At 40.3% G+C, this 15,170-nt stretch overlaps 1 protein-coding gene across 1 annotated transcript in view; it reads right to left on the minus strand.

Annotated features, from left to right (window-relative positions):
- Positions 1-346: 346 nt before the first annotated feature.
- RAB3C (RAB3C, member RAS oncogene family) overlaps positions 347-15,170 on the minus strand; it is a 250,068-nt gene continuing 235,244 nt past the window's right edge. Inside the window, exon 4 of the mRNA XM_008691395.2 lies at positions 347-1,331. Within this exon, the coding sequence (XP_008689617.1) occupies positions 1,144-1,331 (188 nt within the window). The 3' untranslated portion in view covers positions 347-1,143. The remainder of the gene's footprint in view (positions 1,332-15,170) is intronic.

Below are 15,170 nucleotides of genomic sequence, written 5' to 3' on the forward strand. Positions count from 1 at the left end.
TTTGTTGGCTTGTTATTCTCAGACGGTCTTAGAAGATCTGGGAGAAAAAATACGGGTGTTCAAATGGTTTTCTCCTCCTCCCCCCACTAAATTGCTTCTGGTGTCCTGAAGTGTTGGTTCACCTTAAAGAGTGTTCTCTCAGTAACTTAAGCACCTGTAAAAGCTTACTGAATGGGGAGGGATATGATTGGGTACAATGGGATTAAAAAATTACAGATAAAAATTGTCTTTTCCTCAACCTTAGAGCCATTGGGATATTGTTTAACTTAAACTATTGGGTAAAAGAAGTAAGGTGAGGTGTGAACAGAAGGCACTGGTTGTGGAAGCAAGTCTCTATCCCATGGGAAGAGGGGCTCTACCAAGCTTCAAATTCATCTCTATTCCATGCCTGCGTGATGGGTCCAGAAAGTGGTAGGGATGGTGTGTGTATAAATGGGGGGACAGTTATTAAGGAATCGGGGGGAAGTCTTTTGAGAAGTCTGCAGCTGTTCCTACCCTTCTTGGTTTAAAGACTCGTTACGTAATGCCTGTCAGTCTGCGCCCTCAAATATTCCAAATGTTGGGCAGAAGTAGTGGCACCGAGAGTCATTGTTTACATAACTAAAGAAGATGGATTAAATCTAGTTCCGGTCTGGGAAATATGATTGCTTAATCTCTTAAAAAATTTGCAAGGGTTTCAAACACAGTGTTTGTTTCTTTAGTTATTAGTAAGACTGAAAACCAGACCCATGACAGTCTCCTGAGATCTCCTCTTGCAATTCCTTGGTTGTCATCCTTACAAGCGAATCGCAAATTTGAACCTGTGTCACAAAATTGTTGTAGTGAAATTACAGTCTGAGGTCCCAGCAGTAGCTTAATTACTTTTGAGAAGAAATCGGAAACAAAAAGAGCCTACAAAGACAAGTAACAAATTACATGCAGATACCAGATGTTTATAGATAGTCCTTACAAATTTGAGATCACATATTTGCCACACATTAACACAGGAAACCTCCCACAAATTGAATGCGTGTATGAGCCACTGACATCAAAGATTTCCCTCAAATAATTACCAGGCAGTAGAAAGGAAGGTTACTCGACCATTTATAAATGCTGTTTGTTGGGGATGTGCCCCCTCAAGCTGCCTGTGTGTGGGGGGGGACATTAACAGCCACAGTTGGGCTGTGGCGGAGGAGGGCTTTCCTTGAGTCTTGTGTTCTGCTTGGCGGCAGTGATGGCCGGATCCGTCTCCAAACTCTCGGACATTTTGTCGCAGATGATATCCACAAGACGCTCAAACGTCTGCTTGACATTAATGTTATCCTTGGCACTTGTTTCAAAAAATTCAAACCCTGGAAGAAACAGACACAGCTTGGTCATTTTATACTTCTGCTGAAAGTAAATGAGACTTGATTATGGTTTTTCCTGGTGATTGTGGGAGACCTAAGAGGGGGGCCTAAGACTCAATTTGAACAAATGCTGTCATCTTGCTACCAAATTTTGTTCACGGGTATGCTGACATTTATTTATGCTCCCAGCATGGCTGAATGAACAACGACCACCAAATCTCTTTGCAAAAGTCTATTTAAGAATCCTCCACCCTGAGTCTGTCTTTGCCCTCCCTTCCTCCAGCTCCTGGCCCCCAGGAAGCTTCCTAGAATCTTTACTGAGACAGGTGATGTGGCCTGTTTTCCTTATTCCATTTCAGATTTGGCCAAAATTGTTAGTGGACCTATTCTCATTAACTGTGATTCCGTATATTTAAAGGGACTACTGACCCCGACCACACTCCCCTCCGACTCTTTCTGAGCCTGCCCTTCTGCGGCCCCACCAAGCTTGGAGGGTTGGCTTTTAGTAAATTTTCAGTACCTAACTGGACACAAGGTGGCACTACAGAGTCAGTGGAGTTAACCTTACATGTGCTTCGACCTCCTTTTGGAAATTTTCGTGCCCTGTTAGGCGAGTAGCCTTCCGGGGCTTTGTCTACGACCGCACATACCTATTGGTGCAGATTTTTCTTGGGCTTCTGTCAGTAGCACTGTTTTTACTGACATTTGGAAAGGGACACCTGGTACATTTCAAACAAGCGGCCACCATTGCAAGAAGGTACAAAAAAATGTGGTCACAGTTGCACACGTCTACCCATCACTGTACCTGGGCAGAAGCAGGCTCTGTCTGCCGTTACCACTCTATTGTTTGCCTTCACATTCCATGGGCTCAGCTTGCTAGTTGCCATGACAACCTCCCCAGTCCATTCAGGGGACTTTGATTTAGGATGTACTGGGCAGGACACAAAAATGCTTTCCTAATCCATTCTGAATTTTACGCCCTATAAATCCTTCTGATTACATCTGGCCCTACCTCAGAGGAGCCACATGGGTTCAGAATGATTAAATCGTGTGATGTTGTCTCAGCTCCTGGGACCCAAGGAGGAAAAACTGGACTAATATTTTACATTCATGTCTAAACCCTCTGACAACCCAGAAATACTTTATTCATCCTTCAGTATTAAGTATTTCTCTTGAGTTAAAGTTTCTAATTTAGTTACGATAGATGACTAGTTGGAGGACTGTAGTTGACCTTGAATTCCATTACTGATTGATTACATATTCTGTTGTGAATAATTGTGGGATTGGGGTTAAAGGAGCATGACTAGGACCAGTGTCTGTAAAATTTGGATATTTCTACCTTCTTGGGCTTGTAGTTTGCTTTCATTAGTCTCTGTGGAGGGTGCTTATAGAGCTCTCTAATGTTCTGGATTTCTTAGCAGAAACCACAAATGTACTTCTCTTTCCTATCCTAATGTTTTTATAACCTATCGAGCTCTGTCATTTGTCTTACAACAATCTGATCCAGATTTTGGAGAACTGAGGTATGGATCTAAACAATATCCTTATTGGGAAGATGTTGGAACTATTTGCATCTTACTGGGGATTTTCTCAGTGCTAAGTGAAGGGGTCTTTAGGTCACAAGATCCTAGGACCCCACTGAATTAGTTACGATCCCTGAATGAGACTCTGAGAAAAAACAGTCCATAGTTGCGCACAGACTCCATTCTCTTTTCTGCTAACTTAGTTTTCTTCCTAATGCTACTTGGGGAAAGCACTGAACTTGCAGGTATCATGAAAGATTTGGCTATTGTGACAAGATAGTAATCCAGGTAAGCTTTTGTGAAATGGGATTCCTTAAATCTGGGGTTTTAGACACAACCTGCTGCTGGTGTACAACTTCAGGTCAGTAAATCCCAGAATGTTCTCAGCGGCTTGACCAGGAAACATGATAACAGTTTGGATCCAACTCTATGACATGTGCCTTACTTCGTTTACAGAGCCATCCACGAGGCTCAAATGAGACTATGTACAAGTCCCCAGCAAACCAGACACTGCTCAGATGATAAACTCACATTTGAAGGGCTACCATATAGTGGTGTATTGTAACTCATTTTATCCATGAGGTAGGTGCTAGTATCGAAAAAATGTATTGGTTAGGCAATGGAGGCACACAATCATCGAGTACTTTGCTGAAACATGTATTTGCTCAGCCTGTAATGGTGAAGCTGACTTTGTACTACTGACCTGGACACGGTCTTGCTCCTCTAGGTACCCTGCAGAAGGAAGCGATTATTCGGTGCCAGCTGAATTGTAAGTTCTATGCTAATTAAGAACTGCACTATATATCAAACTTTGAACATTTAAGTAATCAGAAAATAACTAGTGACTGAGAAAAACATCTGAACGATATCAAGGTGGCCCTGAGGCCAGCTGTGCTGGCAGACCACCTCATGGAAGTGAATTTTTTGGTTTTTCCAATGCATGTCAGTCTCTAAAAAGGCACATAACTAAATGAAGAAATACTTTATTGCTTTAAATGGTTATACTCAGTGAGAGGTCCGATGGTTAATCTTTTTGCTGGCGGAGGGTCCTGCTTCGGGGCGGGGGGGGGGGGGCTGCCAGTTTCTCTGGAGCGTGCGATGCTGTTCGACAGCATTTTTTTTCCACAACTGGAGTCCATCCTCTCAAACCCTGTCTCTGCTTTGTTAGCTGGGTTGAAATGACAACAAAGGGCTTACAACAATCTTAACAGTATCTTCACAAGGAGTAGATTTTACTTCAAACCAATTTCTTTGCTTATCCCTACGAGGCAGCCCCTTCTCAAGTTTGACCGTGAGGTGGCAGCACTGCGGTCCTATCTTCAGGCTCCACTTCTAACTGTAGTTCTCTTGCTCTTATACAAATCTCCATGGTTACTTCCATCCTGAGCCCATCAAAACCCTTCATGAGGGTTGGAATCAACTTCTTCCAAACTCCTGTTAATGTCAATACTCTATTTTGATCTCTTTCCATGAATCACCAATGTGTTTAGTGGTATCTAAAATGCTGTATCCTTTTCATAATGTTGTCAATTCCTGGGCCCACATCCATCAGAGGAATCACTATTTATGGAAGGTAGAGCCTTACAATGTAGAAGGCTTGCAAGTAGCAATGACTCCTTGATGGTTCTCTAGAAGGCATGCAAACCACCCGCTGTGTGGCACAGCAGCAGATCTCTTGGGTGACCAGGTGCATTGTCAATAAGCAATAATGCTCTGAAAATTTTTTTCTCAGCAGGTCTCAACGGGGGGTTTAAAATACTCCGTAAACCATGTCGTGAGCAAATGTGCCATCATCGAGGGGATGGTGTTCCATCCCTAGAGCACAGGCAGCCTCGACGTAGCATAAATTTAAAAGCCCCTAGAACATTTGAAATGGTAAATGAGTGCTTTCGGTTACGGAGATGGCTCCTTCCCTTAAAGCCAGAAGCTAGCTGAGGTTGGCGTGCATAAGCTAGTAAAGACCTATTGCATGACTTCATTTGAGATAAGGCACTAAAGGAGCTCGTTACAACAGTAGCCTCAAAGACACGAAGTGATCCAATAAAATGGTGCTCATAGACAAGTCTGATACAGGGTTGCAATAAAACTAGCTTTGCCTCCATCTGTATACTGAATTAAAGATATAGAAGGTTCTCGAAAAGATTATTTTAGCATCTAGTTGATTCAGGGCAGATGCAAGTTTATAGTGCCATAAGTGATCCTCTCTCTAGCTGACTCATAATCAACTCTTTGTGAGGTCACTCACACCCTACCATTGTATGCTCATGGACATGTAAAGCCCCTGGTCTAAATCATAACAGATTCAAACACCTCACCCTTTATTGTTCTTTGTTGGATTTTTAGGGCCATTCCCTCCCAGTATTTTAACTTCAACTATAGCAAAGTGACCTTATTCTTAGGAATCTTGAACCTCTTCTCTACATACACAGACATTAGGGAGAAGCCTGTGCTTCAATCAGGAACCAGAGTTTTTCTTACTAAACTTGTAAGATCATTTCCAATTTACAAGGTAGGAAAGTGTGGTTCTGCAGTTTAAGGCTGTGAAGGCTGACAGAAATCTCCCGAGAAATAGGTTACTGATTTAGCTTCCAGCCTTGGACACCTGTCCTTCAGACTTGATCAGCCAGTATTCAGAAGTTCAGTGTACACTTGGAATTCACCAGAGACACTCTGACCGTCATTTTTCTTTCTTCCCTCATCAGAACCTCAGAACCTTTCTATCGGAAACGGCCCTGTTCGCAGCTTGGACGAGCCTCGCACTGTAACCCAGTACAGCTCTAGTGCAAGTCTTCATTCCTGATTCTCAACGATCACTCCTGCCCTTTCCAGAGGTTATGACAGGTACAGCTGGGCTTCACATGTGACCTTATGCTTTAGTTTCATTTGCACTGAGGGACTCAACAGAAACTGGCAAACATTTCGTATGGAAAATGGGTTCAAGAAGGGAAGAAAGCCAAAATCCAACTTGTCCTCTTCATATTATGTTTATTGCTAAAAGGGAGTAGAGAGCAGTGGTGCAAATCAGGTCATACTCTAGTGCCCAAGAGTTGTAATCCTGCATCCTGATGCTACAACATTGGAAGGTTACTTTTACCTGAATGGCTTACACACTTCTAACTCCACTCCACTCCAGACAGACTAAACTAGAATCACAGCCAGGGACAGAGTCTTAAAGATGCATTGAGTGCCTCCTTGGGAGGTTCCTTATGCACAGGAGGGGTTAAGATTCAATATTCTCTGTATACCCGTGTTCATAGCAGCATCTTTCACAGGATGGATTGCAAATAGCCATTGACTGAGGAGTGGATTAACAAAATGTGGTATAATAGAATGGAAGATGTGTCCATTTCTTTTTATACCTGAATAATCCAACTGGATGAACCTTGACATTATCTCATAAACCAGTCACAGAAAGACAAATACTATACGATTTCACTTGTGAAATACACAGAACAGTCAACTTCACAGATGCAGAAAGTGGGATGGTGGGAGCCACAGGCTGTGAGTTAATTTCCCTCAGGAATTCTTGAGCTGATTGCCTAACAAAGTGAATGTACATGCTTACCTATATGCTTAAACATGGTAACCATTAGGTGTATCTCTTTTACCCAAATTTATTTTTTTTTCCCATGGTGATAACTACATAAAGAAACAAAAATCTCTAACAGATTTACACCTCAGGGAACTAGAAAAAGAAAAACCGAAGACCCATGGGAGCAGAAATAGAGAGTAAAACCTGTTTCTTTGAAGGTATAAAACAAAATTGACAAACATTTAGCTAAACTCATCAAGACAAAAAGAAGTAGAGCAATTACTAGAAACATAAAACCTACCAAAGCAGAATGGTGAAGAAATAGAAAATAAGAACAAACCAATTGCTAGTAAGGAGAACGTATCCGTAATCAAAACTCCCAAAAGCAGAGGACTTCACCGGTAAATTCTTAAAGTCTTCAAAAAATTCAAGAGGAGGAAACACTTCCAAGCTAACTTTGAGGTCAGCATTACTTTGCTATCACAGCAAAGACACCAGAAGAAAAGAAAATTGCAGGCCAGTATCCCTAATGAATATAAATCCCAAACCCCTCAACAATGCATAAAAAGAGTCCTACACCAAGATCAAGTGCTTTATTCCAAGGAAGCAAGAATGGTTCACCATTTGTTAATCACTGTGATGCATAAACAAAAAGCATACAATCATTCTGTAAAAATGCAGAAGCAGCATTTGACAAAATTCGACATCCATTTATGATAAAAACTCTCAACAAGGTGGGTCTGGAGAGAATGTGCCTCAGCATCATAAAGGCCATATGTGACAGGTCCAGAAGTAATGTCACACTCAGTGGTGAAAAGCTGAAAGCTCTGCCTCTAAACTCAGGAACAAAGATGTTTTCTCTCACCACTTTTATTCAACATAGCATTGGAAGTCCTTGCCAGACCAACAAGGCAAGAAAAAGAAAGGCATCCAAATAGGAAAGGAAAAAATAAAACTAGTTGCAGAAGACATGATACTACACATAGAAAACCCTAAAGACTCCACCAAAAACTTAGAACTAATCAACAATTTCAGTAAAGTTGCATGATAAGCTGTTGAAATAGAATAAAATACCTAAGACTAAATTTAACCAAGGAGGTGAAAAATATAAAACGTCTTCATCAATGTCTTTCATCAGGTACTCTTTGGTCGTGGAATTGGAAGAATTCATGTTCTTAACATGTCCATACTTCTCAAAGCAATCCACACATTCAGTGCAATCGCTATCAAAATTCCAATACCATTTTTAACAGAAAAGTAACAGAGTTCTAAAATTTACATGGAACTACAAAAGCCTCTGAATACGCAAAGCAATCTTGAGAAGAACAAAGCCTGAGGCATCATACTACCTGCTTTCAAACTATTACAAAGCTATGGTCATCAGAACAGGCTCGTACAGGAATAAATAAAAGGCACATGGGTCAGTGGAACAGGAGAGCTCAGAAACAAATCCATGCATATGTGATCAATTAATTGTATATTCTTGGCTCATTTGTCATCAGTGGGAAAGGACTGTCTCTTTAATAAATGGTGCTGGGAAAATGGGCCAGCCTCCTGCAGACTGCAAATGACGCACTAACTTACTTACACCATATACAAAAATGAACTCGAAATGGATTAAAGACTTTCAAACATGGTGATCAATTCCTTGATGTCAGTCTTGATGACTTTTTTTTTTTTACTCTTCAAAAGCAAAGGCAACTAAAGCAAAAATAAAAGCTTCACCACAGTGAAGGAAATCATCAACAAAATTAAGCAGCACCCTACTGAATGGGTGAAAATATGCCCAAACCATAAATTTGACAAGGGGTTAAACAACAACAACTACAACTCAATAGCAAAAAAGGAAACAATCTGGTTTAAAAACGGGCAGAGGATCTGAACATTTTCTGAAGAAGACCTACAGATGGCAAACATATTAATATAAAGGGGATCAGCAACACTAGTCATTAGAAAATGCAAACAAAAACCACAATAATATCACTTCTCATTTCACAGAATAGCTAACATCAAAAAGAAGTTTTAGAGACTCCAGAAAAGGGAATGCTTATGCACATTCGGTGTAAATTGGTGCAGTTGCCATGGAAAACAGTATGGAGGTTCCTCAAAAATATAAACATCCAGTAATTGTACTTCTGTGTATTTTCTAAGAAACATGAAAACACTAATGGACCCCCATCTGTAATGCAGCCTTATATACAATAGCCAACATATAGGAACAACCTAAATGCCTATGGATAAATAAATGGAAAACGAAAAGGTGTATATATACACAGTGGAGTATTATTCGACAATAAGGATGATATCTTGCCATTTGTGCCAACACATGGATAGACCTTGAGGGCGTTATGCTAAGTGAATTAAGTCCGATGGAGAAAGACAAATACCATATGATCTCACTTGCATATAGAATCTAAAACAACGGAAAAACAAGCTCTCAAATACAAAGAACAGATTGGTGGTTGCTAGACATGGGGTGCAGGACTGGAGGTGGGTGAAGCGGGGTCAAAAGATCACATTACAAAATTGAAAAGTGAAGGATTTGCTATCTTCAGACATCTCTTATGGGAATGGAAAATGACCCAGGCTCTTTGGAAAATAATGTATCCCTACATATCCATGGTCACTCCATGTTCTGAAATGCTATTTGTTTTCAAAAGATGTTCTGGGAAATTGAGTCTCTTTCTCCACCCGCAGGAAAATCATAAACACCATTTGGGACACTTGGACTGTCTTCAAATTCACTTTGAAAGAATAATAAGAATTTCTATTGCTTCTATAGAGGGGAAGCAGCTCTTAAAATCATACTGCAGTAAATCATTTTCATCTAATTATTAAGAAATCTATAATTTGGGCTTAGGTTTCTATTCTCAAACTCCTAAATAAGACGTCTTGCTTCCAGATTCTAGTTGCAATTCTGTGGAACCGGATGAACCAGAGTGGCAAAAAGGTCATTCTGCTGCCAGCTGGGTGAAATGTGGGCCAAAACTCCGGATTGTTGAGCTTTCCAGATAGAATTCAGGAGGAGCAATCCTTAAGGATTTGGATATACTTGACGACTCAGGAAGGGCCCCAGACAGCCTTCTAAAGCTGGAGAAAATAACAGGAACTCAGCCAAAGAGTCACGTTGCTACAGTAAGTAATCAGATATTCTGGTCTTTGAGTCCTTGTCATTAGCCAGGCCTGACCAGATGGTAGCTTTCTCCTGCTTCATCAGGATTCTGAAACTATGCAACGGTTATTGTATGGTCTGGACAAATCATGGTGGATGTAGAGAGGGTTTGGTCCTTGGCCCTTCCTACTCCAGACATGAGCTCAGCATTCTCCGTATCAGGGAGAAGTTTAGCTTTGGCTGTACAGAGGACTACAATCCAAAGGACAGTAGTACAACGACAGTGGCCTGTGCTAGGATTCATCCTTTTCTGTGAAGGAAATCTACCTTACTGACTCCCTCTAGTGCAACCCCCCCCCCCAGACGTATGCCCACACACACCCAAATCATCCTCTTAAACCTGTCCACTACCCCTCTAGTGAAGAGACTTGATCCAAGGTCCTTGCAAACTCCTCTTGAGATTGCTATGTGTCCTATTTGGCCCCCAAACTGGTAAACGTTTAAAATTGTTATTTCTAGAGTAACCTCACTAAGATGGCAACATAGATCTTTCTTAACTTTGCTCCGCCTGCACAAGAACAACTAACAAACAATTAGGGATGGAACAGACACCTTTGAAGAATCCTAAAAGAAAGGGAAGAAGTTGAAGCAACTCCATGAACCACAGCGATGAAGACAGCATTAGAGAGGTAAGAGAAGCAGCTGCACATTATGGTCCCAGGACTACATTGCCCCTCCCTTAAGCTGATGCAGGATCATGCTGTACTTCTCCCTGAACCTAGTTCTTCAAGTGGGACAAGAGCCCAGATAAACCTTCGGCACTCCCGACATGTTGGGTTGCTCCTGGGAAGCCTCTGCTCCTGTCTTGCCCTATAGGACTTTTGGGAGAATAAGTGTGGCTCAATCACTGGGATTTTTCCTGTGACAGAGAAGGGGAGAGGAGCTTCAATAATGGACACTCACGTCGTGTTAGACTGAGTTTCTACCTGCAGGACCCAAGTAGCAGTCCCAACCAGGAGCATTGGTCATCCGCACATGGTAGTACAGTCTGTCCAGGAAATGAAGCAACAAAGAGCTTTGATGCCCTTGCAACCTGGGCTGTCCCTAAGTAGGGGGGGCTGAGTCCTAGCCCAGCCATGCCTAACCAAGCAAGGCTGGCCAGACCATGTTAAGCCCCACAGTGCTCAAGCAGGGAGTACAATAGGCTGAAGTAATCCTGTACAGAGTCAAGCCAGTGGTTGACAGTGTGGTTTGGAAATAGGGGGATGGGTCAGGCTGAGTCAAGACCCCAACATGAAGCCTTGGGGGCTGTGGAGCCAGTCCACATACTGGGCCTGGGCAGGGGAGGTAAATCCTATCCTTGTGCATTGCTGAATACAACCTTTAGCTCACCTGACCAGGAAATGTAACCGGAGCACAAGGAAACTGCATAGACCATACAACAGCTGTGCCTGTGATGGGCCATGAATAGAGACCACAGCCCATGGCTTTCCCTGAGAGCAGAGCAAAACGAGTGGTCACATGTACAGTCTTGCCAGATTCAGGTTTCCAAACAATATGCTGTGCAGCCAATATGGCCCACCCTCTGCCCTGCCAAGGCAGAGAAACTAATTCATTGTGCCATATATTCTGAATGCAGTACTCAGCCCTGTCTAGCAAGCCTGACCAAAGAACCCGTGTAAATGTGTAGTTCATGATACAGCCTCACTGGAGCAGGGAATCAAGGCAGCAGTCCTGTCTAACTTTACTTAGCAGCCCTCTACCCCCCTGACTTCAGAACTTGGGCAGTGAACTTGCCTAAAAATAGACCCTAACAGCAAGCCCCATCAACCCAGGGTTATCATCAGCATACAAGTCTAAAAACCCAACTGATCTTATAGGTGAAGAATGGTCTCTGCCAAAGTGAACCTATAATGTCTGGAAGAAGAGACTGCTTACTCAAATTCATAGGTAAAAAAAACCCCAATAGTTGGTGCTAGAGAAATGGAGATCTATGACCTGTCATACAAAAAATTCAGAATAGTTCTTTTAGAGAAGTTTCTGAACTGGGGGGAAAAAAAAACCCACACACACAAGTAAAATTTTAAAAAATGCATTAACAGAATGAGAAGTTCAAGGATATAAAAACACTTAAAAACCCCACAGAAGTCTTAAAGTTGAAAAACACAGTGGCCACATATAAGAACTCAACAAAGAACTTCAAAAGCACAATCATGCTGAATCAACATTTGAGAAGACAACACATTTGAAATTACCAAGTCAGAGGAATGAAAGAAAAAAAGAATACCTACAGGACCTAATGGACACCATCAAAAGAAACAATATCTGCATTATAAGAATTCCAGGAGAATAATAAGAGAAAGGGAGAGATAATGTAAGAAATGGACATCCAGATCCATGAGGCCCAAAGGACCCCAAATAGATTTAACCTGCTAGGGCTACACTGAGACACCTCTTAATTACTAAAACTACAGGAGAAAAGGGAGAAATTACAGACAAGGAAACATCCAAAGACTAGACTATTGGGGGATTTCTCACCAGAAACTTTTCAGGCTAAGAGAGAAGAGGATGATCAATTCAAAATAGTCAAAGGAAAAAAATGTCAACCAATAATTCTATACCCAGCAAAGGTGTCGTCCTTCACTAATGGAGACATAAAGACATGCCTGACGAAACAAAAACAGAGAGTTAACGCTAAACCTGTCTTAAAAATGCCAAAAGGACTTGTTTGGGTGGGAAAGGATGCTAATTAACATCATAAAACATAAGAAAATAGCTTAAAACTCACTGGTAGTGGCAAATACATATTCACAGTTAGAGTCCATAATATGATAATGGTGGTACATCATTTACTTACAGCTCCACTGAAAAGTTAAAAAACAAATATAGTAAAACTAAGCAGAACCACAGTACTCTGCTACTGGTTAAACAATATTAAACTGTAACATTAATAACCAAATCTGTGAAGGGGAGGACAAGCAATGTAAAGTTTAGGAATGCTATTGAAGTTATTTCCAGCTTATAGTATCTTAAAATTATAATACTTAAGGTAAGCCTTATGATAATCACAAGGGAAAAAACCTGCACTAATTACACAAAGGAACGTGGCAAAGAAGCCAAAGCATACTAATACCAAAATACAGCAGGATAACAAACAAGGAATAATTGATCTACACCACAGCCAGAAAACAACAAAGGGGCTACAGTAAGTCTTTACATGTCATTAATTACTTCAAATTTAAATGGTTTAAATTTCTAAGAGACATTAACATGGCTGAATGGATAAAAATCCAAACCCAAGAACATGCTGCTGAAAAAACACTCACTTTAGTCTTAAAGGCACACATAGACTGAGAGTGAAGGGATGGAAAAAGTTATTTCAGGCAAATGGTAACCAAAAAAAAAAAAAAAAAAAGGCAGGGGTATCTATACCTCTATTACACTTAAAATGGTAAAAGAGATGAGGAAAATGTTTAAATATTCTGTTTAGTATAAAAAGGTCACTCCATCAAGAAGGGATAACCATCGTATATATTTATACACCCACCATCAGAGCATCTAAATACATATAGCAAAACAGGGCTAAATGGAGACATAAATACCACTGTAAGAATAGTTGGGGACTTCAATACTCTATTCTCAACAATGCATAGTTCCTCCAAACAGAGAATTTATAAGAACACAGTGAATTGGAGGGGACACCTGCGTGGCTCAGCCAGTTAAGCATCCAACTCCTGATTTTGGCTCAGGTCATGATCTCAGGGTCATGGGATGGAGCCCTGCATTAGGCTCCTTGCTTAGGAGGGAGTCTTCTTGAGATTCTCCCTCTCCCTCTAAAATAAATAAATCTTTTAAAAAAAAGAACACAGCAGATTAGAACACTATAGCGCAAATAGACCTTAACAGAACATCACTCTTCGTAAACACACACCAAATATTAAACCATGAGTTTTAGCAAATTCAATAAGATTGAAATCATACCAGATAGATAGCTTCTCTGATCTCAGCAGTATGAAACTAGAAAATTCATGAATACATGAGAATTGAACAACACTCTACCAAACAACCAAGGGATCAAAGAAAAATTAAAGTGGAAGTAACAAGAGAGGCACTAAATGATACCAGGGAGCTCCTAAATGAAGCTAAACCCAAGGTGAGCAATAAAGATTATAAAAGAATTAAATGAAATAGAGAACAGGAAAACAATAGAACAAATTAAGAAAATTACAAGTTTCTTCTTAGACAAGAAGGTAACTGACAACTCTTTAGCTACACTAATGAAGGAAAAGGAGAGGACCGGAATAAAAAATATTCTAAACTACATGAAGACATGACAACTGCTACCCTAGTAATACAAAGAATGTTAAAAGGCTACTGTGAACAATTATATGGCAGGAAACTGGACCACACAGAAGAAAGAGAAAAATTGTCTGGAACATACAAACTACCATGACTAAATCAGGACAAAATAGAAAATCTGAACATACCAATTATTAGAAAGGCAACTAGATATTTTTGATTATTGATTCAAATGAAGAAAAACCCAAGACTGGGTGGCTTCACTGGTGAGTTCTACCAAACATTTTCAGAAGAATTAAGAGCAATCCTCCACAAACTCCAAAAAAAATGAGGAAGAGGTAACACACCCAAACTCATTTTATGAGGCCAGCATTACCTTGATACTTCAGCCAGGGAAGACCCCTACAAGAAAAAGATGCTACAGGCCAATATCCTTCTAGTATATACATGCAAAATCCTCAATAACATAGTAGCAAATAAATTCAGAACATTAAAAGAAGCATTGATCATGACCAAGTGGGACTAATCCCATAGATGGGAGAATGGTTTCACACAGGCAAATCAATCAATATGATATGTCATACTAATAGAATGAAAGAAAATCATTTCAATAGATGCAAAAATAATCTGATGAAATACAATACCCTTTCATGTTAACAAATTAGGTAGGTTCAAGAAGGAATATACCTCAACATAATAAAGGCCACATATGACAAGCCCACAGCTAACATCATCCCCAATGGTGAAAGACTGAAAGCTTTTCCTTTAAGATCTGGAACAAGAACACAGTGCCCACTCTCACCAATCTCATTCAACAGAGTCCCGCAAGTTCTAGCCATAGCAATCAGACAAGAAGAAAATTCTAAGCCTCCACCAAAAAAACTGTTAGATCTAAACAACAAATTCAGTAACGTTAACATAGAAAAATCAGTAATGTTTCTGTATATGAATAAATTTATCTGAAAAAATAAAATCCCATTTATAACAGCATCCAAAACAGTGAAATACTTAATAAATTTGAGGTGAAAGATCTCTTTTCTAAGACATGAAACAAATCGAAGAAAACACAAATAAATGTAAAACTATTTACGTTCATTAATTGCTGAAAAGCCATCTATAGATTCAATGCAATCCTTATCAGAATTCCAATGGCATTTTTTTAGACGTAGAAAAAATGATTTTAAAATTTATGTGGAACCACAAATCATCCTAAATAGCCAAAGTAAACCTAAGAATACAGAACAAAGCAGGAAGCATCACTCTTACTGATTTCAAACTATACTATAAAGCTATTGTCATCCAAACAGTATGGTCTTGGCATAAAAACTGTCCCAGAGACCAATGGAACAGAACTGAGAAGCTATCTAAAACCCAAG

This window comes from Ursus maritimus, unplaced genomic scaffold (genome assembly GCF_017311325.1).
Source record: "Ursus maritimus isolate PB19 unplaced genomic scaffold, ASM1731132v1 scaffold_5, whole genome shotgun sequence".
NCBI lineage: Eukaryota > Metazoa > Chordata > Mammalia > Carnivora > Ursidae > Ursus > Ursus maritimus.